Genomic DNA, 26,150 nt, shown 5'->3' on the forward strand with positions numbered 1-26,150 from the left:
AGCGCGTTTCCCACCCTTCACAGGTCACACCTGCTCTGCTTGTCCCACAGGGCACATCAGCTCCTTCCTGCTGGCTCCAGGAGGGTCTCGCCGTGCATCAGGACATTGCCAGCTCTCCAGCTTCCCCAGGGACAGGCAGTGGCTGTGACAGGGAATACAGGGCCAGGTGGTGCCCATGGGCCCCTTGCCCTGTTTTTTTGGGCACACAAAAAGCTGCCTGCCACTGGAGGAGGCAATGACCTCCCCAAGCCTGGGATTTGGCAGGTGTGAGAGAAGCTATGGCATGTTTTTAGCTCCTGAAAGAGCAGTGAGACCTGCAGGGTCAACAGCACTTGGCTTTTCCTCTAACTAGAGGTGGATTTTTCCATGGGACAGGGTGGTGGCAGGTGAGCTGGCTGCTCTTAGTGCCCTCCACGAGTCAGGTCCTGTGGGCTCTGCCCTCACCCACCATCCTCCAGCACGTGACAAAAGGTAGCAGCACTTCCATCAGCAACACGAGTGTGGGTTGGTGGTTGTGCTTTTTTTTCTTTTTTTTTTGTTCTCCCTCAAGGGAATTTATTGCTTTCATAAGGCAGCTTCCTTGACTGAAGTCCTCCCTTTATCTTGCAGAGCCAGCACAGCTGATTGTACCCAGTAATTTTCCTGCTGGTGATGAGGAGGGGCAGCTCCTCAGCTGGGGACAGCTGGGTCCCAGGGCTGTCATTAGGCTGTGACTCATTTGTCAGAAGGTCTTGCAAAAAGGGGGTTTGGGCAGCACCCTGCTCTCCCCTCCAGCCTGGGGGCTGCTGCTGACAAGGTGCTGAGGAGCCCTGATCCCTCAATAGCTGCCCTGGCTGAAAGCAGAGGCCTGGTTTAGGGCCTGAGGTACCTCACCAGGGTATTTCTTAACCTGTCCAGCTCCGTGCTCAGCCTGCTGGAAGGTGGAACTTGATCCCTCACACTTCCTGCAGCTCTCTGTGCTTGGGCAGCCTTTGGCCTTTTGCTGAAACATTGGACATGACAACATGAAAATAAACCTCTCTGTGCACAGGGGTGATGCTGGCCTTCTGCCCCTCAGGCTGTGGCATCAGGATCCCCTTTTCTCCCTTCGAGGGGGCTGCCAAAAGGGAAGGGGAAGGCAGGGGTCTGCACTTGCTGCCAGCCACAGCAGCATTTCAGGTGTCACACAAGAAGGATGTGCAAGATGAAGTCAGCCCACGCTGCTGGATTGGGGTAAGGAGGTGAAGCTGAGGACAGAGCAATGTGTGTGTGGGCAGCAGCATGAACAGCAGCATGAGACCAAGGAGCTTGTGCTGGCAGGACTGGCCTCGCTCTGGAGACACAGAAACACTCACACTGACAGCCAGGGGTCTTCTGCACTGATTTCTTACAGTCTAACACGCTTACAAGCTTGAACTGGCATTAAAAAAACAACCCAGAGTCGTTCCATAATCAAACAGCTTTTATTGAACTCTTTGTGTTGTACATTCATGAATATCTGTGCAATAAATACAGCTCATAGTGTTGATTTTTCCCAGCTCCTTGAAGCATAAGAAATCTTCCCTTTCCCTTAGTTGACACTACACAGTAAGAAAAGCTGTTGGATAAAAGGGGCAATGTCAGGAAACTTCAGACAGTGAGCCTTGAGTGAGATTTATAGCAGCAAGCAAAAGTTTTCAGAAATGAGCTTGGTGGGCAGATGAGGCTGGTCTGGCTGCTTAGAGGAGCTAAGCTGCTAGCCAGAGTTCTGGAGTCAGCCACAGCTTGTACAAGAAATGGGAAGTAACATTAGACATGACAACATGAAAATAAACCTTAAGTCACTGTCTGGTAACTGCTTGCAAAATATTGTACCGATTTTACTGAATAGCTGTCTTCAGGTGAGAAAATAAAAAGTATTTTTGCACAGCCAACATTAGGACCTATAATCTCTTACAGTGACAAGCAAATACAGCATAAATTGTTGATAAAAATATCCATGTGCAAAATAGTTTTCAGGTTTAGTCAGCGCTTGCATAAGCAGCAAAAGTAAACAGAAGATGCAGGCACTCACTTCAGGAAAAAAAATACAGTTCTGTTCAGGCTCTGGCCTTCAGCTTCAGGTGGAAGACTGAACAAACTGCAGTCTTTCTTGGCTTTCAGAGCATTTGAAACAAAGATAAGCCCAGTTTTAATCAGCCCTATCACAACTAACCAGGACCAGGCCAGCAATGAGGTTCTCAGGCATGCAAAAAGGCATCACATTTACAAGCTTTTGCATAGGAATTTCAGCCCTGCTGGATTCCCTGTCCCCTTCTCTTTGCTGCCTTCATCCCTGCCATGGGAAAGAGCTCTGGAAAGTTCTTCAGTTGTGCAGCAACTCTATTTATTTACCCCATTCCATGGTCTCACCAAGTTGCTGCCCTGAATATGAAAGACTTTTTCCTCCCTGTGCCAGTGCAGAACTGGAGATAGCTCCTGCTCTTAGCAAACCCCAGGGAAGCAGGTGAATTCCTTCGGATCCCTTGGCTTACCTGGAATGCTTTAGACTCCCATCCTATGTTCCCCACCATTTCTAACCACCTCCTATGTCTCAGTCCACAATATTGCCAGTTTTCATGGCACTACAGGGATTAATGTATGAGCAGTGAACTAAAAAAAAACAGATTCAAATCTTTACACTTCTTCTTTATAACTGACTAATTTGCTGTCCCACCTTTAACTCCTCTGAAAAGCAGCTTTGAGAACCTCCTTCTACCATTTTCATATTTCTTGCTGAATTCAGTTAGGTAGTGACACGGAGTTTTTACATGGGAAAAGGACAAACCTTAGCTACTCAAGCACCTCGAATGTCAGATGGAAAATGGGGAAAAGAAAATCAGATAAGAGCCAGTAAAGTAAATATTCAAAATAATGCCAAAATCTAGCAGCAGTGACATCTACAATGTCAGTTTTCAGAAAGAAATTGATCACATTTTAGAACCTTTTAACTACTATTGAAGTTGCACATGTATAGTTCGATAGTTTTTTTCCAGAGCCTTGGGAAAAGTTGTCTTAAATCTTAAAGAAGTGTATGAGTTTAATGGCAAACCACAGTTTAAGGTAAGGATGGGCTCACTTTCCTTCAGCAATAGCCCTAATCTGAAGGGGTAGCCAGTGCAGGGCTTTTCTCCTAGAATAAGGCACTACAGGGTAGAAGTACCTGAACAAGACTTGGAAGAGTTCACAGATCTTGACAGATTATCTTTGGCTCTTCTTTGGCACAAAAAAGGCACACTGAGATAAATAAAAGGATGGGGAGGGAAGAGGAAGGTAAGAGATGAAACAGCATGATTTGAAAAAACCTTCAGGCAAGACGCTTGATCTCACCTTTTAAATCTTTCCACTTGTGCTTACTTATCAGGATACCACTGGAAAAAGAATAGGTCTGTCATGGCAGGGAAGCTGGTGCACTGTGTAAAACAGTGTCACTGGTTTATGTTTGTCACTTCACTGCCATGCTTCTACTCAGACCAGCTTTTCCTCAGAGCAGATGGTTGGAGCAAGTCTCAGCTTCAGCCCTGAGGATTTTCTCTTGTTTTACAATGATGCTACCAAAAGGGAAACCCTCCTTTCTTCTCCCTATGCCCCCCAGTCCCAATTTTGTCTCCACACAGGTAATACCTAACTTAACACCCTTGAATGGGTGGGCAAATAAAAATTCCAGAACTTTCCAGAGCTCTCTTGGGCCTCTGCTTCAGTAACTTTATTTCAACACATTTTATGACTCTGAAACAACATTTTGGAAAGCCAGCCTTTAGACATAACAAGTAAGGAACAAACCAGTTCATTTAGGCAATATTTCTTACACACATATATATATATATATATATATAGGTAAAAAAATAAATTGTCTTGATAAGAAATATTGCTTAACCTGATTAAGAAACAAGTCCCAGAATCTGGGCAATACAGCAAGACACATTGGCTGGATAGCTGACACCAGGCTAGCTAACTGCTTCTCTTCAGAATTAAAAAACAAACAAAACACAACCCAACCAAAAAAAAAAACACAAGAAAAAAACCCATTCTACTTAAGACATAAACCTGATTCTTTGTTTGAGATTGCAAAATACTGAAGAGGCTCCACGTTGCTGCTTGGCTTTAGTTGGATTTCCTCTCCCGCTCCCGTGCGGTCACAAAGTTCAGGAGGTCGATGGCTGTCACGATGCCAAACACCATCTGCCTCTTGCTGGAGGAGCCATTCATGTGATCTGCACAGAGAAAAAAGGGAGTTCTGGTTTCAGGAGGCACAAACACACCCCCTCTTGCTTGGTTTTAGTAGCAGTGTTTGTAAGGTCAGGGGCTGAGCCATCCCAGCTCCATGAGCCTGGAGCTGTGGAGGGGGAACACAAAAAGCACCTTGGGCAAGAGTCACAGAGCAAGTGACAAGGATTTTCAGCTCAGAAAAGCTCCTCATCAAAAGGGACACTGAAGCTTTATGGAAAGAAGGATAAGGATGCACTGGATTTCTTTGTCTTGACACAAAAACTCAAAGCAGGCCCTCTTGTTATAAATGTATTTTCCTCAAACATTAATTACTTGAAACAGCTGCAAGTGGCATAACCCCATTGGAACCAGGGGGCACCTGAATGGCATTTGGAGGAGGAAATGTGACACCACCATCTTCCTTGCATCCCTATCAAATACAGAATCAGTATAAAAACCACAATACCCCACTCATATCCAAAAAACGTACTAACCATACCACCTTTACTGCATTGAGAGCACAGGTTCAAGTGATTTTCTCATTGATTCTTAGTAAGCCTAAGCCTTGACCTGAGAACCAAGTGGCCACATGACCTCTGGCCCTTTATCAATTGTCTAAATTCCAGTTCCTAAAGTCTCTCTGTACTGAGAGGTTTAGTCTAATTCTATACTGTCCTGGGCTTTTTGTTTACTCAATCTCAGTTTCACGGCAAGCTTCCAGTGAGATTCCAGGTTTATAAATAGTCAGCTCAGAGCCAAAAGCACATCCTTATGGAGATTATCAGGAACAGCCCCAAATTTGATGGCTCTTCTTCTTCCAGTTGTAATTGAGAAGCTAAAGATAAATTTATCTGACATGATTTATTCTGACTCTCATTTCTCAGTGTTTGTAACTTTGCAAAGTTGTCTGCTATTAGGAAGATTAAACAGGACAAAATATTATTCACATATTAGAGTGGTATACCCCAGATTTGAAGATTTATTTAGTCTTACTAATCCTAGAATGGTTTGGGAAGGAAGGGACCTTAAAATCATCTTGTTCCACCCCTGCCACAGTCAGGGACACCTTCCACTAGACCAGGTTGCTCCAAGCCCTGTCCAGCCTGGCCTTGAGCACTTCCAGGAGTGGAAATTTGGCTTAGCAGCACAGAAGTTAGACACAGAATGAGGATTTTCTTTCTTCAGAGCTCACTTTACACGTTCACACTTGCACTTGCTTCTTGTTGCCACTCAAAGATTTGCTCTCACAAGGTGCAGGACTTTGTACTCACATTGAATTTGCTCATGAACCACCAGAGCAAAGTGGTCTATTTCCAGGATGTGAGAGAGTTTCCCCAAGTTGTCTCTCAGGTTAATCTGAGGAGAGAGTTACAAAACTTGAATAAAACAATCTTTTCTATGTTTAGTAGTTAATAATCCCCATAAGCTTCATACAGAACTAAAATCAATACATCAGCATTTGTGTAATGCTCCCACCTGAGGCATGAGAAAACACCAACAAATCAAGGCCAACTTAAAAGATCAGTTTTCTTTGTTTCTAATTTCCAAAAAAACAAAGCACTACATAAAGTTATTCCTTCTGATTCTGTAAACATAGTGAATGTAATGAAGATCTGAAAAATGTTAATAATCAAAGAAGGTCAAGTTTTCCATGTGTCTCAACAAAAGAAGTTACCATAAAAGCCTTTATATTTGGTGATTTTATTCCAAAAAGACTGAAAAAGTGAACAAATCAGACTGCAAATCATTGTGAAGTGAATATGATCTTCAAAGGCAGAAAAGCCCAAACAAGCCAAAAAAACAAAAAAACAAGGATGAAAGACTGCTCAGCTAACACTGGATTTGGGGGCAAATCAAGAAACTGAGATTTAATAATTCATTTTTTTGTGAAATTTGACTTTACTAAGACTGAACAAGAAACCACCCTGTTTCAACTCTGAAAAAATACAGATATTTGCAAAACACTTCAGCAATCACCTGCTGCAATCATTTTTAAAAATGTCTAAAATTGTTCAAACGTGACTTAACAGATGAAGCAGCAGCCACAGCTCCATTAACCAGGTGACTTTCCCCAGCACCCACCATCTGACATACTTTTAATGAAGGAATTCACAGCAGAGTTTTGCACTGTAGATTCAAAAAGCCTCTCAGTAAGAAATAAATGCCCACAGCATGAACAGTTGGGCTGCACTAGAACATGGAGCTCTGTCTCCCTGCTGGGAGTCAGAGCATTCCCAGCAGCCTGTGTATCCAGACTGAGGAACCAATCCTTCAACTTGTGGGCCAGGAAAGGAAGGAGGTGGGAAATCTGGATCTGCTGCCACATGGAGTCATCCTTCAATCCCAAATCTGTCTTCAGGGACTGGACAGGACAAGCAGCACTGGGACAAGCATGGAGGCACAAACCTGCCTAGAGATGCTCAGTGGGAATTTAACAGAGCCCCCACAGAGTTTTCACCAGTCTCACTACTGCTTGTTCAAGCTTCTTAAAACACTTTGCCCATGGGTTTTCCCACATTTAGGCTTTGTTTTTAAGCCTACTAGGTCTCGAGGCAGTGAGTACTACACTACACATGACTGGGAACCCAAACCACTGGAACTAACATCTGTGTCCACAAGGATGGCTACCCCCTCCACTGGCACTTGTTTGGGTTGGCAAATTATCCTGTGACTGGTGTTTCAAATCCCCAGAGCACAATTGTAGCAGAGACTGAAAAAAGCTCTAACCATTCTGCTTCCATTCTAAGAGATTATCATAAAATAATTGTGGAGATCCCACCAAAGCAGGCTGCCCATGTTATAAAATCACAGGATGGTTTGGGACGGAAGGGACCTTAAGGATCATCCAGTTCCAACCCCCTGCCATGGGCAGGAACACCTCCCACTATCTCAAGTTGCTCAGAGCCTCATTCAGCCTGGCCTTGGATGCTTCCATACATGAGAAATCCACAACCTCTCTGAGCAATGTAAAAAAGCCAAAAGATCCGTCTTTTCAAAATGTACCTTTGCCCTGGTTTACAGGCCAAGCCTCTTACTTGATGCATGCTGTGGTATCCCATGTAGGATCCCAGAAGTTATTTTGGTGCCACAGTTGATTCGTTTTACCAATTTCACTCATAAACATGCCAAATCAGCTTGTCTAAAGTGGTAAGAGAAGCAAAAGCCACAATATTTCTGAGGTCTTTTCTCCATTAACCCATCAATTCAAATGGAAAATAACCATTTTTAGTTAACAGTCAGCAGTACCACTTGTTTCACTTCAGCTTGTGTCACTTCCCTTCAGCCTCCACCAAGAAAATATCAGAAATAAAGAGAAAATAAATGGTTTAAGCTGTTCTTTACTGAAGAAGCCTTTAAGCTGCCCATGGCAAGAGCCACCTCAGAAGTGCAGAGAATTGGCTGATGCAGCCAACACCAGAGCAGCCACAGAAACTATCACACACCACCAGCCCCAGAACCTCTCAAGGTGTCCAGGTGAGGGAGAACAGGAGCTAAGAAGTTGTGTTACGCACCACATTTCCCCATGATGCTGGATTATCTGTCTGGGGAGGAAAAAATAAATTTACATTTGTCCATAAAGAACCAGCACCCTTGAGTGGCTCACAGGTTGAACAGGAGCATTAAACACACTTCTAGAACACAGCACTTAATCCACTTTGGGACAGTGCTGGAACTTAAATCCTGGTGAAAACTAAGCCAAGCATTCCATGTTTTTAAAAGAAAATTCTGTGCTCAATAACAGCTGCTGACATGGTCCCAGATAAACCTCACCCAGCCTGGGTAGTGTTAGCACACCTTCTCTAGTACTTGCAGAATATACCTGCCTACCTGTTGAAATTGCTTGTAGATTACTTTTCTGACTTCATCAGAAGGCTTAACTTTTCCAACAAGCAGTGAGGAAAGCATATTACCCAGAGTAACCATGCCCAGAATCACCCTGGGGAAGGAGAGACAAGATAGGGATAAACAACACAAAAGACTCAGGTGTTCCTGTAGAAAAAAGCCTTTACTCCAGCCAGCCTGGAGGAGTCAGTTCAGCTACTTCATGGTAATAATGCAGCATTATCGATGGTATTCTCGGATTCTGTGTGTCTGCAGGAGACAGAGTACAGTTCTCAGAGGTTCTGGAGACTCACACACAGGGCAGCAGGTGCTGCGGGTCCTTCTGAGCACCAGGACCTTTTCATGTCCTTGCAACTGGAGAGAGCTGCCTGCAATCTCAGAGAGCTTTTGGAAAGCACAGACTACTTCATTTTTTCACACTCCCATCTGTCCTTTTGAAAGGTGTGACAGCCAGAGACAAGCTCACCCCAGTTTGGCTCATTTCCCTTCTCCCTGTGAGGATCTACAACAATTCATCCCTCGGGTCAGCACCACTCTGCAACTCTTCAATATTCAGCCTGACTGCAGGAGACCTGCAGGGTGACAAGGCACATTCCAGCTTCCTGGGGACACCCTGGTTTATTGGGGTCACTGCAGCACTGCACTACAACACAGGGTGCTGAAGAAGCTCTGTGAAACTCTGATAGAGGTGGGCATGTTTGGGTTGGCTGTTTTAAATAGGAATTTTTTGCTTTTTTAAGTTAAACTGGTATTATTAAAAGAAATTAAATTATCCTGCAGAGACACAATGAATAAGTATGTCACATTAATCATTAGAAACATGTGAAGGACATGACAATCCTGGCATGAAAACACAAAGTCCAGCACTGGTGTGTTCAAGGCAACATTTCTGAGCTGTGTTAATAAATTAAAAAGGATGAGTGAGAAGACATTGTATTTCCAGCAAGACATTTAAAAGACATCCCTGAGGACCTGCTGAGGGAAGTGATACATATGGATGAAGAGTGATATATGTGGACATACCCAGATTCATCAACAACTGGTACCTGGTCGAATCCCTTCTCCCGGAGAATTTCCACAGTCTTTGCACAGGTAACAGTTGGAAGCACAGTCAGGGGGGCAGAGAGCCTCAGTTCCTGAATACTGATGTTCCACCACCTGGGGATGGAATGAGAAACAAACCCATGCAAGTCTTATGGAGCACACAGAACCAGTCCTTCATGCACAGTGGGCTCCAGCACCACAGGAACGACAAAAGGCTGCAAGGAAGAGTCAGGATTCATCCAGAGTCAGTAAAGCTTCAGCGCCCTCAGGTGTTATTCCCAATATCAGAAAGTCACTGAAGTGTGAGAAGGTTTGAAAATCAAAACCCTTTTCCTCATTTCATCTGCTTTCTATGGTTACAGACAGTCAATAGAGAGCACTAATCTCCCCAATTTCATTATTTATCTCTCACAGAGAAAATTTTGTGCTTTTACTCAAAGACCCATATGTATTTACAGTCATAATAGACAACAATTTGGGAAAGATTCCCTTCTACCTATGTAGACTTGCAGTGCTTTGCACTCATGAACTCTGATTTTGGAAGGATTCTTTGCATATTTCCTTCTTTTTTTAAAATTCCAGACATAATGCTTTTCATTAAAAAAAAACAGTCATTAAATACCAAATTTTCTTCTGCTGCCATAAAACTCAAGGAAGGATGTCAATTAAAGTTAATTGTTAATTAAAGCAGATTTGATTAACAGCTGCAATTATACATCAAGACAATAGCATGGAAGATCAGCTAAATCAAAGGAGAAGTGTAAATTGAAATGAAAATAATTTAAATTGCTTTAAATTAGCAACTGCCATAAACTCGATTGAATAGACTGATGGAAATCCAAATGGATCTGATTGGCTTACCAAGGTTTGTTGCCAAAGTCTTCTTCTTTCATGAACCCTTTCTGAATCATCCATTTGTCACTCAAGAACTTGGACCTGCAGAGCACCAGGAAGTGAAAAGCTCATTTGAACATCTGACAGCAAACAGAGGCAACTGTTCACAGCTCACTGTCACCAACAGCTACAGTGTGATTGGAAATAGACCATCATCTGCCATCCAAGCTTAGCAGCCAGGGACATGGAGAAGAAATACTCATGGGAAGAAAAAGGAATCCCGTAGGAAGCAAAATTCCAACTGCATCAGCCCCTTGGAATACAATAGAGGCACAGCCTGGAATGAAGATGTGTCTGTCTGCAGCTTCTATTTGTCTAATATTGAGATGGATGCAGGAGAAGTCAGGAAATTCACATAAAAATACCATGTTTTGGTGTGTGTTTCAGTGTGGTTGGAGAAAAACTTCTCAGCACAGCTCAAAGCCCTGGCACTTCCACCTGCAGACTCCCCCTGATGTGGCTGCTGCTGCTGCTGGACTGCTGGATCCTGCTGTGGGCACAGGAACCCTCCCAGGAATGGGATAACCAGTGATCTCCCACAAATAATACAGTAAATGCAAGGCCTTTGTTGTGAAAAGTGCTAACCAGTGATGATTATTTACTGAAATCAGAGCTCAGCTTCAAAAGGGGAAAGATCCTCCCTGCTCCATGTCAGACCCCTTTGAGACAGCTCAGAAGTTGTGCCCCAGAGACACTCCTTGCTGGGTGTTACAGGGTCTGAGGGACTCGCTCGCCCCTCTCCCAGAGGGAAAACCTGCAGGTCCTTACATGTAGTTCCTGATGGAGTCAGGGCAGATGACAACACAGCGCTGACCCTCCTTCAGCTCCTTGGCTGCCTTCACAGCCACAGACATGGCACTGCCCGAGCTGCCACCTGCCAGGACACACAGCAGGGCCAAAACAGTCAAACCACGAAATGAAGGCCATCAAAAGAGAGGAGGAGAAAAAGCAGAGGAGCCCAGAGAGAGGAGGATAAGCTCTGAAGTGGAAGGAGGTCTCTGATCTGCACGAGGCTTCAGCCTCCCACAGACTCCTCGGAGAAAGGCAGAGGATTCCCGCCTGCTCTTACCACACAGCAGCCCCTCCTCGCGGATCATCATCCGTGCTAAGGCAAATGACTCCTCATCATTGCTCTTGTACCACTGGTCCACTACCTGGGGAGGAGCAGGAGACAGAAACAAGGCTCTGTTTAAATGAGGAGGGACAGGGGAACTACACAACCAGTGTGAATTCAGCCCTGGCTCTTGGAGGGAGAACAGCTTCCCTGCTGAGCCCGGTGTTTCCATCCTCCTCCAAATGCCAAGTGGGGCTTTTTGCCAAGGTAAGATGATCACATCAGCACAAAAGGCTCCTTATTGGAACCTTCCTGTGAGAGTAGGCTGCTGTGAGTGAGCCTCAGACAGCATCAGCTTCCTCCTCTCTTGGAAGGCTTCCTAGAGACACAGGCTCTGCTCAGGACAGTCTTAACCACTTTGTCCAGGAGGGGCTGGGATGCTCTGCTGGAAGGTTTTGTTTTGTAGTTTTGTGGGTTTTTTTGTGATTGGTAAGTTGGTGTTCTTTGTTGTGTGTCTGTTTTTATTGTGTGTGTTTCATGATTGGCTTTTTGGGTGTGTTTTGGGACTTTTTTAAGCACAAAAATAAATGTGCTTTAAAAATTTTATCTACTTGCAGCATTTTGACCTGGCATTGTAAAACTAATGTGGCCAGTTCAGAAGCCTTTCAAGGGCTGTTTATGCTGATGGAAAGAGCAGGAATAGTTCTGTCTGCTACCCCTTCCATTTCAGCTTGAAGAAGTACTTCCCCAAATTTCTTCTCTGTCTTTAACCTCAGTCCTACATCCCAGCAGAGGACAAAGGGCAGCAAAACAAGTAGCATGACTTACAGATCTATCCAACACCGTGGGGACAAAATCATATCCAATTCCTTCCACTTCATATGTTGTCTTGTCAGTCTTGTTCAGTTCTTCTGGTTCAGCAAGGATGGAGCCTTCAGGATCCACACCTATAATCTGGAGAAGCAGTTTCCACTCAGGCCACCAAGACACACAGCTTTGGAGAGCACAGCCCCTGTGAGCACTGGCCTTGTCACAGCTGCTGGTGGCACACAGCCAACCTGCTCTCCTGTTCATTTCCTCCTGGCAGCATTCACCTCCCCTGGGTGCAAAATGCTCTGCTGCTTCTGGCCCCCTTGGAAACCCATCCCACCTCCTCAGGCTGTGGATACTGATGGCACCACTTGTTCTACACAGGTTTTGCTTGGTATAAACAGAAAGCAGGGTTTCTCTGACAAGGCTGCCCTCATTCACATCCTGCCAGGCATCATTACAGACAATTCATTTTGTGCCAAGTGCAGGCAGATCCATTTTGTTTTCTTTACCACTCCCTGCTTGTGTAGGAAAATTCTCATGCTTGAAGCAGGATTCCAAGTTCTGTGAGGAAATCTAACACATCACACAGTAAAACACACAAGTTGGTGTGTGCAGAGACAATCCCACTGGGCAAAACCTCAGCAGCTCCAGAGCAGCTGGGGAAGGCACAGCCAGGGAGGAAACTCAAGTCTGCAGAGCACACACCAGAGAGGGAAGTCTCCAAAGCACCCCACTGAGGGATCTGAGGGTCAGTGGTCATCTGCTGAGCCAAACCTCAAGTCTGGTCACCAGTGGGACCCAGAGCACAATGATTTCAGACACTCTGACGCAGCCAGAGCTACCTTTTAACTGAGAACACCCAGAAGCTTCCCAGAGACCCAGGGCAGGTTTGCAAGGAGTGGGATGTGCCAAGGGGAGCAGCTTGAGGAGACACTAAAGAGAGAAGAAGTGGGCTTGTCACTTACTTTGCACCCTGGACACTTCTCCTTCAGCTTCCTGGAGATGCCAGTGATGGTACCTCCTGTGCCAGCCGTGGCCACCACCATGTCCACCTTTCCTGTTTAAGGGTGTGCAAGAGAAGTGTGAAATCTCCAACAGAATTATGGATTGAAAGCTCACTTACACCTAAGGATGGATTTTCTTCAACAAAAATGCACAAAGTGGCTGAAAAGGGCAGGGTAGGGCTCTGCTTCCCAGGGGCTGTTGTGAGACCTGCCTTGAAACTGCATTGCTCAATCATCATTTTCTCCCACAAGGGTTTTGAAATGTCCACCCAAAGGCCTGGCAAGGCACCAATCTGTGGCACTTTGGACACAGCTGGAGGTGGCCCACAGAGCTGACAGCTGCAGTTTTCCTGTTACTGTATTTGCTGATACAGATAATTCATTCTCTAAGTTAAACTGAGCAGCCCATTATGTTTGTTAATTAACTGAGTGAGTGCCAAGAGCATGGGGTAGGCATCCCTGGAGAGAAATGTTAACACAACTACTCCCTCATTTTCGTATCAAAAAGACAGTTTTGGTCACTAGCACTCAGAGTGACTGTGGATATGACAGTTCATTCCTGTGTCACCACCTGCAGCTTCTCTGGCGCATCCACATGACAGCTTTGTTAATTAAAAAAAAAAAAAAATAAATGGATTTTTAAAAGATCACCAATTCACTCACAAAATCAATTGATTAGCAGCCAAAAGAATAACACCCTACCAAGCAGGGGTAACTGAACAGTGCCTGGGCTGTAAGGAGAAGTAAACAGAAACAAGAAGCCTAAATCTGGAACTCATCTGGACCCTTGGTTTGTGGGATGGCAGCTTGTAAAAGCGTACTGACTTTAACTCAAAGTTTGTCACAGAAAGACAAGCCAAATCCTCTCAACAGCTTGAGTTTTAGGAGGGAGGAGAACCTTTCACATGGTCTTTGCCTTAATGTGAATTAATTTAATTGCTGATTTTCTTATCAGAGGGCCCAATCAGAAACTGTTTAATAAGGCAGGTCTGGAGCCTTCCGTATGACCCCCTTCTGTCCCCTGTGGAAAAGCCCACGTGGCTGCAGCATCACAACATCCAACAGCTCTCAAAACAGCTCCAGAGCTGAGGAATGAGCCCAGCTGAAGATCTGCTGCCACAGCTCAGCCCCTTCTGGTGCTCAGCTGCTCAGAGCCAACACTGAGAGAGTCCTGCAGAGCCAGAGGGTCCTGCTGGTGACAGCTGAGACACAGAGCACTTTGTGCTCCTGAGGACTGCTCAGTGAAGATGCTTCCAGTACTAGGAATCCAGGAGTGTTTGCTCTGGGAATGTTACAACACCTATTTCTGGTTTTGTGATCAAAGAATGACCCTATTCCATACCAGTCTACCTGTGGGTTTTTTTTTTTTAAGGTAACTTAAACACCACTGCTTTCTCCACCTGCTCACAGGCAGAGAAGTCTAAAAACCAAATAATTCCTCTTTAAGGGAAAAAAAAAGAATCATCATTACTGTGACTACTGAAATAAGGTAACTCTCTAACGACACACAGCACATGTATGGGGTTTGCTTCATCAAAATCCATGCTTTTCTCACTTGAGGTCTCATTCTCCAAGTACCTAACAACAGGGCACTACCAGGGGCTCTTTGAAGGGGTTTAGCAGTAGAGCAGACCTACCATCACACTGCTGCAGGATCTCCTCAGCTGTGGTGTCGTAGTGCGTCAGGGGGTTGCTGGCGTTGCGGTACTAAATTGAAAGACAGATCAGCCACAAAATAGATCAGAAACACAAAAATCACATTTTGAGAGAGTTCAAAACTATTTTGAACAATCCCCAGGCCCCACAACACCTGAACATACTCTCTCTGCAGAATGTTTGATTGTGTGTTATCTGGAACTAGGCCTCCTAAGTGACCTAATTTAAGTGCAGTCCTAAAGTGTCAGCACCCTCCCATGCCAAAATTAGTCCTGTCAGTGGGACAGCACTCTTAGCAGCATGAGCTCTGTGTCCATTCTTCTTCACAGGATTGCCAACTCAGTGGAAATACACTGTGTTGTAGTTCTGACAAACACCAGCTCATTGCTGCTCTCTAGTGACTGTAATAATTTCCTTTCCTACAACGTGGTGACTGCTCAGCTCCAGCTCCAGATTTGGGGCATCTTCTCCTCCAGAGACACATGGAGAGTGTTGAACAGACAACCCAGAACACCACAGAGCCTCCTCCATGCCACACGTGCACCTCTGACACCTTGGCTCTTACCTGGTCCAAGATGTGTGCATTGGGGATTTCATTCTTCAATCTCCAGGCCACCCCCACGTGAGATTCAGGAGAATCAAATCTGGCTGTAGTTGGGGTCCTCACAATCTCAGCACCCAGAGCTCTCAGGACATCCACCTGCACCAAATAAAGGTGGTCACAAAACCCCAAAACACCCTCAACAGGCTCCCTTCACACTGAGCCCCGAGGCCAGAATATTTGCAGACTATTCAAAGCTTCAGCACCGTCTTCCTTCACCCTCTGCTCAGTGAGGGACAGCTAACCTGGGGCACAGGTAACCACTTCTATGTGCCAGGCAAACCTCAGGTTGTCCTGACATCTGTATTTAAAACAATAATGGGAGTTATCAAAGTGGCAGTGCTGTGGGGATGGGTCTTAAAGACATTTTCTCTCCATGGCTAGCCAGCCTGGATTTCTCTGGGCACTGGCAACAGTGCCTCAGCACAGCTTTCCCTGGCCAAAAGCCTGCACCTTTGTTGCTGAAGCCCCAGCACTCATCTGCACCGGGAACTCTGCGAGTGCAAACACGTTTATCTTTAAATTTTTGAAAACAGAGGCGGCTCTGACCTTCTCCATGCTCATTTTCTCTGGCATGACGATGATGCAGCGGTAACCCTTCACTGCCGCCGCCAAGGCCAGCCCGATCCCTGCAAGCAAAGGCACGCAGAGCACTCAGTGAGCAGCAGCAAAGCACAAAACCCACAGTGCCAGCTTCGGCACGCCCTGGCTTTCATCAGATCTTCACCAGAGGCTTGAGTGGAGTGTCTCTAGAGGGGTGGCAAAGGGAATGTTTCTGCCTGTAGGGTTTACAGATGCTGATACTTGTTTGAGGTTCACAGCCCAGAGAAAGTTTAGACAAGGGTGGGGAAACTTTAACAAAGCTTTACCACATGCACATCACCTTCCTCCCACTCATTTGTCTCACCCACTTCATTTGTCCAGAAGTAATTTGGGAAAGGAACTGTGCTTTAAGCCAGAGGACCTAGAGGAATCACTTGGATTCTGCCAAAAGGTCCATAGAACCTCTATTGACTCACTTCTGCATAAATCCCTATTTGCAATGTGCTGAAATCCTGTCTGAAAACAAATTATTTATATGCTGTTGGTGATTGAGGTTCGAATCCACTGTGTCAGTTTGCTACCACAGTGAAGCACACCCTGAAAATCTGTACCTCCAGCCTGATTCCTGCCTGGTCACTGCCTGCACCTGACGAGCTGAGCTCAGAGGTGCTGTCCCTGTGGAAGAGAAGCTTACACCTGCTATCAGATCACCTCTGCTGGACAGGCTGAGCTGATCAGGTTGGCTGAGAGGTGTGAGAGGTCAGGCTGCAGCTCCCCTGCTCTTCTGGGCACCAACACATGCAGCTCACCCTACACAGAGGCTTGCTTGTTCAAAGCTGGCTCTGTTTCTGTGTGGGTTGCATAGGGGAGAAAAAAACCCCACATTAATAATTTTTTAACTCTTCCTGTAAGAGAAGCATAACTCACACCCCAAACAACTCAAGTAGTGTTTAATATATTGGGAAAGTTTAATGTAAGGGAAAGTTTTCTCAGTATATTATAGGTAAATATGGATGCCCAAATACACAAATAAATAAGACAGCAGCAGCCTCATTAAAGCCAAAGGCTGAAGTCATCCAGATCTTCCTCATGGTCTGATGAAGAAATGACTTTGTGACCTGAACTCTAATACTTTGTACTTTCTGCTACTGACCTGGAAATACAGCAAACATCAAAATGGGACTTTGGCTGAGGGAGAACTAGGATGCAGAGAGGATAAAAATATAACACACTATCTCGCACATTCAACATACTCAGTAGCTCTGAGCAGTAGAGAGCAAAAACCAATTTTCTCAGGTTACTGTGTGCCCTGGTCTTTGCTCTTATGTAACAAAAAAAAAAAAATCAGCTTTCTGAAGTAATTGTCCTGTATCTCCTTCAGTTCTGCCTTTTTGGATGCTGTGGCAATGAGAATCACTTATCAGGTACTGACCCAGAGAGAGGGGTGTCATGGTAAGACCTTGGATACTGGAGGAATGCAACACACAAGGATTTTTTCCACTCCATGCCATTGTTCAGGCAGGAGGTTCAGCCACACTCACAAAGGCTTCAGCTGCCCTGAATGCCCCCAGAACCCCCTGATTCCCCCCAGAGCAGCTGCTGAGCAAACAGCAATGGATGGGATTTCTTCTTTTCTGCTGCAGGCTGGGGAGCTGGTCACAGATCAGCCCCCAGGCCCTCCAGGAACAGCAGAATAAAGATCTGCCTGCCCTGTGTCTGTCAGAAAACAGCAGTGGGGGAAGTCCAGAGAAGAATTCAGGAACAGGACCAGACACTGAACACATCAGGCAAAAGGGCAGCTTGTAGCTCACCCCATCAACCTCCTCAGAGGAGGCAGTGTATTAGATATTTAACTGTTTCTCTTTACCTACATTATGTATTTTATATTTGACTCGAGGGGGAACATTCCAGGTGTGTTTGACTCCCCACAAGTAGAGTAGATTCACACAATTACAACCTTGCCACAGGAGCCCAGAGTTAACTCCAGACTGCTCAGATCATCAGATGCTCTGCCCTGGCCCCTGACTTAAGGGACTGTTCCTTCCTCCAGCCCTCCAAGGAGGAAAAGTGGACCCAGGTGGAATCTGCTGACAATCCAGGTGTGCAGGGGCTCTGTCAGGCAGTGCTGTAAGGATGCAGCTCATCTCCCATCTCAGCTGCATCACCATGGAAAGGGCTGTTCCTCAAACCTGACAGAGGAACCACGGGACTTCCCCAACAGAATGAAGGGGAAGATCCAGATTCACACCAGTCTTATGGTGTGGATTTTTCACAATAATTTCAGTCAGACTTGAAGTCCTAAAGACTCTTGTGAGTCTGGCCTAGCACTTCTTTTATTTTAAAGCAAAGAGGCTCTGCAATTTATCAGAACCTGTTCCCACCTGCTGTGCTCAGCACAGGACACTGCAGGATTGCTCCTGGTGTGAGATGGAAGAGGCACTGCTCCCTGCACCACGCAGGCAGGAAGAGATTCCCTTTCTCCCTTGCACAGGCTGCCACCCCAAACCTGCCTTTTCCAGGAAAACCCCCACAGCATTTCCCCCACACTTTGCTCTCTCCATCCCCTACCTGTGTTCCCAGAGGTTGGCTCTATGATGGTGTCCCCAGGTTTCAGGATCCCAGCCTTCTCAGCATCCTCCACCATCCTGAGGCTGATGCGGTCCTTCACGCTGCCCCCGGCGTTGAAGTACTCGCACTTGGCCACTGCAAACACACAACAGCAGGGCTGGCAGGGATTTCAAAGCTCAGGCAGCTCCACTCCCTGTCCTGGGCACCCTTCCGCCAGAACAGGTTGCTCCAAGCCCCATCCAACCTGGCTTTAAAACCTGGTCTTGCCCTTTCCTGCTAAGTTCTCCAGCCAAAAATGTTCTGATCAAACTGAAGTTTCTCGCCATGCTCAGCCTGAACTTTCACTCCAGTTCTCCCAGCATCAATCCCTTCACCACCTTCCAGGACTCTGATCAGAGCCTTCTAATATCTACAGTATGGCTGGGGTTAAAAACCCAAACAAACAACAAAAAAAATCACCGACAGTTTCACCCCTTCAGTCACTTTCAGTGATCTTTAGTGATAGCTGCAGAGCTGAATTTTGCACAAAATGATGAATACTCTGAATAGGAGAAGCAGTCAAAAACCTCACACAACTTCTTTAAACTTAAAAAATTATTTTCTATGAAAAACATTTAGCGTTTTGTACAGAAGTGGAAAAGCTGCAGGAATTGTTCTCATGAGGTACAAACTGAAAGATGTTTTAGATGACCAAATCCTGAAAACCAGAAAATCTGCCAAGGAAACCCAGGAATTTTTCCTCACCATTTCCTGCCAATTACCTGCACTCCTGTGGCCAGGTTATATGACACTACTAACCTGAGCTACCCAAGTTACTTAAACAGTGTTTGTTAGTTTGTTCTCTGCCTGCAGCAACTCACAGAGTTCACACTTGAGCCCGAAGTGCTTCCCAATCTTGTTGATCCGCACCAAAGGCGTATTGCCAACTTTATTCAGGATGTTCGGCAGGATCTTCGGAGGCTCTGGCCTGGTACAAACACAAAGTCAGTGGATTCCCAGAAGGGTCACACAACAACCACACAGCATTTATTGCTTTTTATTTCAACCAGCTTTCTCCTTCTCTCTTATCAGGCTGGTTATTTAAGCTCAAAGGAATATCCACTGGGTACAAACTCACAAGATCAAGTCCTTGATCCAAAACATGGATTAATCAGGAAATAAGATATCACTTACAGGGTGGCATGATGATGGGGGGAGGCAGAGAGAGGTTTCCCAAGTTTCCAGGTGCACTTGCTGGGTGTATCAGGACGGATCCAGTGCCTTTCCTTCTCGTTAGCCTTGCATTTCTCAGTGTCCACCCCACCAGGGACAAGATAATTGGCAGGTGCATGAGGGCATGAGTTTGTATCTGGCTTCTTCTGGGAAGGAAGAGTAGGGATTTCATTCTTGGGGGAGGGAGAAGGAAGAGGAAAGAAAAACAAAAAGAAGAAAAAAACAAAGTAGTTGATGTTTTCGCAGTACTGTGAGGATGGGGAAGCGTTTCAGCATCATCTTGATTTGCCAAATCCTTATCACCAACATGAGAATCTTGCACTGCGAGTTTGGGAGCAAAGGCTCACCACGAGTGCTCTGCACAAAGATAATTTAAACACACATGTGCTCACTCTAACAAACCTCCACAGATACAAAAACAAACCAGGACTATTCTCATGGCAGACACCCCTCCCACACCAAAAGCTCTCAGAAATGAAACCTCCCCGTTCCAAGCAGGCTGGAATACAGTAAGACTGCTTGGTGTCTGATTAGAAAACTGTGCCAGGAGACTCTGCACTGCTGCTGGTGGTCACAGAGAACTCTTCCAGAAAGTTTTCAACAGCACCTTCCTCCACAGCAGCTCAGACCCCCATCCAACCTGGCCTTGAAACCTCTTGGTCTTGGCCCTTCCCTGAAAAGTTCTCCAGCCAAAAAGCTTCTGATAAAACTGGAAGTTTCTCCCCTTGTTCAGAACTTTCACTCCAGTATGCCCAGCATCAATCCCTTCAGTTTATTTTATGTATTTTTACTTATTAACCTCTTGCCTCAACAGAATTTCAGCCAAACAAACTAGAAATCTCCCTGGAAACAGGCTCTCCCAAATACTGGTGATGGAAAGATGGGCAAACAGTATTCCCCAAAGACCTGTGAGTACCTTAGACACAGGCCTTTCTGATACAAACTTCTCCATGGATTTTGGTGGGGGTGGCGGTACAGGAAACTCGGTTTTCTTCAGGAGAACGACTGCTGTGGGTCACAAGAATGGAATCCTCTTCAAAGCTGCAGATCATACAAGTTAGAAGAAGAAAACAAAACAACAAACTATCAGGAAACTCTCTCACAGGGGCAAAACACATCTTTTTCATAGGGAAAAAAAAAAAGAAGCTGCAAAACAGGATTACTTCTATAAGCAGGATTAAAAATAAATCATGCAGCAGAGGTATTGTGCAAGACTGATGGAGGGTCCCCTGACCCTGTCCCTCCTGCATTACCTAATCTTCCCTCTGCCCTTTCCTCCACAGCTCAGAACCAGAAAGTAAGCACAAAACATCTTTTAGTAGACCTTCTGCAACTCCAGGAGCTTGAAAGCCACAAGAAATAATAGGAAATACTTCAGTTCACAGGAAATACAGTCCTAGAGACACCAAAGGTGAAAGGGCTTCATGGTGCTGTCCCCAAAAGACCCTGCACACAACTTTGGAAAAAGTTTTATCCAGGAACAGGGGCCTCTCCACCCCTGAGGAGAGCAAAATCTCACATGTTCCTACCCAAAATTAATTAGTGATGCATGCACAGCTACAGTGATGCTGCACAAAACACACACAGCAAATGGCCCATACTTCTAGCAGCTTTTTGCTCCAGAAATTAGTAAATACAAAATAGTAACTTCATTTCTCCTACCAGTTGTTCACAGAGCCTGGCTGTTTCCTATCAATTAAAGACAAAAATCTGGCTGAAATTTTGGAAAGCATGAGGGGTTTTTTTCCCCCCCCATAGTATTTGTTTTCTTCATCACTGTTTTGCAGCAAGGTTCAGCTCTTTCCATTACTGAACTGTGCTGGAAAGGGTCCCTGGCCTTATCCTCCTGACAGATGCACACAAAACACGTATTGAAGATCTCACAGAGCTGATGGTCTGGTGAGAAAACTGGAGAAAATAAAACCTGGATCACAGCATCAGTGACCTTTAGTGTTTGATGCTGCAAAGTTAACATGGGCCACTAACCACTGCTGCCTCAGGCACACCAGTGCCCCTCCTGCATGCTGGTTTGAAGAAAATGCCTAAAGCATTTAAACTGCTCTCCTCTAGGGGAAAAAAAAAACCTCTGAAAAGATCAACTTTCCAGACTAGGTCTTGAAATAATTTTCCTCCCAGATAAAAAGATTTCCACGCCACCAAAATGACAGAATTCTATTTAATCAGGTTAATGCATGCCCAAGAGCCAGGATGGACTATAACCTGTCATAGACTACTGACCAGGGTTAGAATGAGGGACAGCAGTCTAAAAAAGCAAAGATCCCATAAATATACAAAATCTAACACCAGATTACACTGGTCTTTGCCACCAGAAATCAGCTTACTTCCAGAGAAACCCAGCCTTCATTTCTCTTTCTAGGACAGTCTGGTTCACAGTCCAGAGTATCACTGTTTGGTTTTTTTTTGTAAAGGAAAATTACTGGAGGAATTTCAAGGTTTCCTATGAGGCATATGCTCCCTGAGAGAGCTGGCATGAAACACTGGACACAGACAGTGGCTGCCTCTGCCACAGGTAACACTGACAATATTGACAAAGTCCAGCTGAAAGGGGGGCCCTGCTGCCAAAGGATCAAATAATTTCAAAATGCAGGAGAAAAGCAGCAAGGGTTTAGAGGCAGGAAACTGCAAATTTCGTTCTGCTTCCAAGTTTTCATAAAATAGGAGCACAAAACCTGTAAAAGCTTTAAAACACTCAGTTTTAAAGCTCTTGGTATCTTTCAAGAGCATCCAAAGACTGAGATGAAAGAGGGAGAAATTCGCTGCAGTAAAACAAAAAATTAAGAGGTTTACAGTATTTGTTCTTCATATTAATGGCAGGAAAAAAAAATTAATGTGACTCTCAGAAAGCTGCTTTTTGGAGGATTCCCTCTGGACTTGGCAAGGCAATAGCATCTGATTTCCTTTATGGTAAGGCAAAAATATGAATAACTTACTCACAGCAACTCCCATTATTTCTTGAACAGCAGAAGCTGAGAAAAAGCTTATTTATTGCCCTCAAATAAGCTGTGAAATTCTCTCATATTTTATAATGGCAGTACTTGATGTTTGATCAAAGCTTCAATAATGGGGCTTCAGCTCTGAACAAAAACAAGGAGATGGACAAAAAGCTAAACAACAACAAATTGGTGACAAAAAGGTCACCAAATACTGACCTTTAGCAACATAATTCATTGCTTGCAGCCCAAGGTGACACAACCTCAGCAAAATGGGGGGCAGAGGTGGTCTAGGACATCCAAATCCCCACCCTGATCCTCCCTGCAGGCCCAAAATAGCCTTTTTTTCTGGACAGGCAGCACTGGAGGATGGCAACTCTGCTTCTGTAGCTGCAGCTGAACACTGCTCAGCAGAGGCCAAGGGAGAAAAGCTGCAGGAAGAGCTGCCCATCTTTAGGAAAAAAATTCTGGCAGCCTGAATTTAATTTTCCTGTAAAGGGGAACACTGCCAAAACTAGTTGGGAGTGTGGCTAGAGTCTAACTAGAAAAGCCTGACTAGCTCCTGCCATTATATCTGCAGATAACACAAGGAAAAAAAAATAATCAGAAAGACAATTTACAAAGCCACTTAAACCTAAGTCATGAAGGGGAGTGGGACTCAGAGGTACAAGATCCAGAAAGTCTCATGGGCAAGGCTCACACCCCTGAATCCATCTCCACAGGGAACCCAAGATCTGTATTTTCCAGCTCCTAGAGAAGGCCAGTGAGTGAAATAATCCCTGAGCAGCCTGAGCTGAACTCACTGCACAGATGAGTCAGGAGCTACAGTTTCTGTGGCTGTTCAAAGAGTGTGGTATCAGCACTAATGTACTCAACTATTTAAACAACCCATGTGCAACAACCACATTAACTGGAGTCTGCCTGGAGCACAGAGAGCTGTCTAAAAGGCAGGAGTGAGAGCTGAATCAGAGGGAGATGGCCCCAGGGGTGACTGCTCAGGGAGGGACCAGATACAGAATTCCATTATGCTGCAGCCTGAGAAAGGGAAAGCTGATGATGTGAAGCAGGTACAAAAAAAACCACTGCAGAACAGTTGTTCTGCTCAGCCTGAGTACCACAGAGCTGCAGGATCTCTGTGGATAACCAGATGCAGCAGCACCCATCCAGCCTTTGGAAACACCATAGCTGTAACAGATTAAGGAGAAAGTCAAACATTTGGGTTGTTTTGCTGCTGTGGTTTTTCTGTGAGTGTGTGTGTGTGTGTGTCCTTGCTACTTCCTCAGGAGCAGTCATCCCTCCTGTGTCAGGAGATATCAAGTGACCTGAAGTAACAGGGGAATAAATTAACTTTGGCTCTAGGAAGAGATCCTTCAAGAATCCAAAGTCTTATTTCCATTTTCTCCTACAGAGCAGGTGAGGACATGCATGTCCTCTCGATGATCCCTCTTTAAAAGCCAGACTGGCACACTCCTAACTTTCTGAAAGGAAAAGAGAAGTTTTTTAATGCCCTCACCTCTGTAACATTGCAAAGATTAAACTCTGGCAGCAAAGCAACTTCCACTGCTGTGGTAATTGTTATTCTAGCAACCAGCCAGGGAGAACAGGGGAGTGCTCAGTTTGCTGTGCCAAGGAGGGAAGCTGTGCCTGCAGCCCTCCCACAGGTGTCTGACAGCTCCATTACCTGAGTTCACTCCAACCCTGCCTGGACTCAGCCTTTCGAGTGAAGACTGATGTCTTCAGGAGCACAGCAGCATTAGAGAAAAGACTGGAGAACGCTTTAGCTGGGTTTTTACCTCTTGCAGCCAGAAGCTTTCAGTATTTCTTTCCTGGTTTCTACTTCCCCCTCCTTAGCACACAGAGATGGACCAACACTGCATCAGTGCTCCCCATCTGCCCAGCTCACCAAGCCCAGGGAGAGGAGGATTCCAGGGAGGGAGACAGAGGCTCAGAGATTAAACAAGTTTCCCAGCATGACAAAAAGAGGGAGCTGCTCAATTTCTGACCAGGTCTATAAGACAGGCAGAAGCACAGCACCCCTTTCACAGCATTCTGGTGCCTCCTGCAAGGATTCTCAACTTTTGTTAGCCCAGGGACCTCTGATAAAGGCTGGCAGAGAGCTGGGCAGGAAGGCAGTTTTTTGGCTGACGCATGTTTTGTGGGAAAGACCAGCTGCCACCACTCTGACTGCACCCGTGGAGCTTTCAGCAGGATCCCCAGAGCAGCCAGGAGCACAGCACTGCTGTGTGCCCGGTTCCTGTGTTCACACACAGGCCACAGGCCAGTAGCCAGAGGCCAGCCCATGCCAGCCACCCTGGCAGGCTGCCGTGCTGCCAGTGACGTCCCTGAGCCTGCACGCTCCAGGACACGGGACACTCGTGCTCCTGACTGCCACCACCCTCGTTAGAAGCACTCCCTGGCCTCAGGAAAGCTGGTAACTCCCACAGAGGGGATGGCAGGATACCAGGAGCCACCAGCTGGTATGGAAAAGGATGCTGAGTGTAAATACCCCAGTACTGGGCACCTAAACCACAGTTCATCAGTGCTGATCTCCCTTCAGAAGAGAAGTGCCAGGTTCTGAGCAGGCCCCAGTTTCTCAGGAAATGCCTTTTCTCTCTCACATCCCCACCTTTCTCTGCCCTGATGTTCTGTGTTTTTCCGCCTTTCCACAGCGCAAGCGTTGCAGAACGCAGAGCTCTGACGCCTCAAATCAGCAAACAGACTCCTGGCAAGGGTAAATACAGTGAGCAACTCTGCTGGAACGGGGCCCAGTGCTCCAAAACCTCCATGGCCAAAGGCTTTAGGATTACAGAGATACACAGCAGACTAGATACTCAACAGGAACAGGAACAGAAGAATCACTCGTCTTTCAACTTGTGGCTGCTTCGAGTCACTGGGAGCATTATTAACCCTGCTACTGAACAGCTCCCTCAGGTCCTAGTCAAGTTCAGATCCCTCTCAGCTGGCGAGGGGTAGTAAATGGAATCAAATGTAAAACATAAGCTTCCTGGTCCAGTGCATCAGCCAAAAAAAGCTCGCGGGATAACCTCACGGCACCCACGAGAACAATGGGCAACGAGCCGAGACCAGGCTGGAGCGGCGGTGCCAAACCCCGCGTGAAACCCAAAAGGCACAAAGTCATCTTGTGAAGCTGTAGGAAAAGCAGAGAGCCCATCTCTGCCCCGGGCTCAGAGGAGGCGCTCCCAGGCGTCCTCCGGCCCGTCCTGGGCATCCGCAGCAGAGCCAGCAGCGCCCGGGGGTGGCTCCGGGGCTCCCCTGAGCCAGAGCTGCCTCTTCCCGGCATCACAAAAGCAAAGCAGAAGCCCAGCTGTGCGGCACGGAGGGGACCACGGTGCGACATCTGGTCCGAGCTCCCCGCGCAAGCGGAGCCATCCCGGAGCACATGGCACGGGACCGCATCCAGACGCTTCTGGAACATCTTCACCCAGCCACACTCCGCAGCCCCTGTGGGCAGTCCGCTCAAGTCCGCAGCCCTCCATCCCCTCGGGGACGTGGGGCACGGCCGGCCGCAGCTCTTCCCCCCCAGGTCCCGCTCCCGCGGATGATGCAACGCGCGGCCACCGGGATGCGGCGGCCCCCGCCCAGCCCTCCTCACCCGCGCGATCCGGACGCTGCCCTGGACACGGCCGCTGTGGGGATGGCGGCGATGGACACTGTGAGGAGGAGGAGGACAATGATGATGAGGAGGAGGACGATGATGATGAGGAGGATGAAGGTGCGGAGGATGCGCGGGGTTTAAGAGG

At 46.3% G+C, this 26,150-nt stretch overlaps 1 protein-coding gene across 1 annotated transcript; it reads right to left on the reverse strand.

Moving 5' to 3' along the window:
• Positions 1-1,423: 1,423 nt before the first annotated feature.
• Positions 1,424-26,150, reverse strand: LOC102108034 (cystathionine beta-synthase-like protein). The gene is made up of 17 exons (XM_005526530.3): positions 26,003-26,150; positions 20,355-20,479; positions 19,400-19,611; positions 19,087-19,193; positions 18,227-18,361; positions 15,665-15,744; positions 15,080-15,214; positions 14,496-14,565; positions 12,820-12,911; positions 11,870-11,995; positions 11,057-11,141; positions 10,756-10,861; positions 9,955-10,029; positions 9,073-9,207; positions 8,035-8,143; positions 5,478-5,562; positions 1,424-4,211 (listed from the first exon to the last, which is right to left on the reverse strand). The coding sequence occupies exons 2-17, from the start codon at positions 20,388-20,390 to the stop codon at positions 4,102-4,104; spliced, it is 1,698 nt and encodes a 565-aa protein (XP_005526587.2). The 5' UTR covers positions 20,391-20,479; positions 26,003-26,150; the 3' UTR covers positions 1,424-4,101.

This window comes from Pseudopodoces humilis, chromosome 2 (assembly GCF_049639895.1).
Source record: "Pseudopodoces humilis isolate 2021_Gansu_Grassland_sample_001 chromosome 2, ASM4963989v1, whole genome shotgun sequence".
Classification (NCBI taxonomy): Eukaryota; Metazoa; Chordata; class Aves; order Passeriformes; family Paridae; genus Pseudopodoces; species Pseudopodoces humilis.

What these genes read in the sequence shown, in the direction of transcription:
- LOC102108034 (XM_005526530.3), bottom strand. Translation starts at nt 20,390, where the DNA reads ATGGAGAAGTTTGTATCAGAAAGGCCTGTGTCTAAG. An exon ending in CAGAAAGGCCTGTGTCTAAG is followed by an intron (nt 19,612 to 20,354) that starts GTACTCACAGGT and finishes CCCTCCCCCAAG; the next exon opens with AATGAAATCCCTACTCTTCC. An exon ending in GATCCTGCAGCAGTGTGATG is followed by an intron (nt 12,912 to 14,495) that starts GTAGGTCTGCTC and finishes ACCCTTAAACAG; the next exon opens with GAAAGGTGGACATGGTGGTG.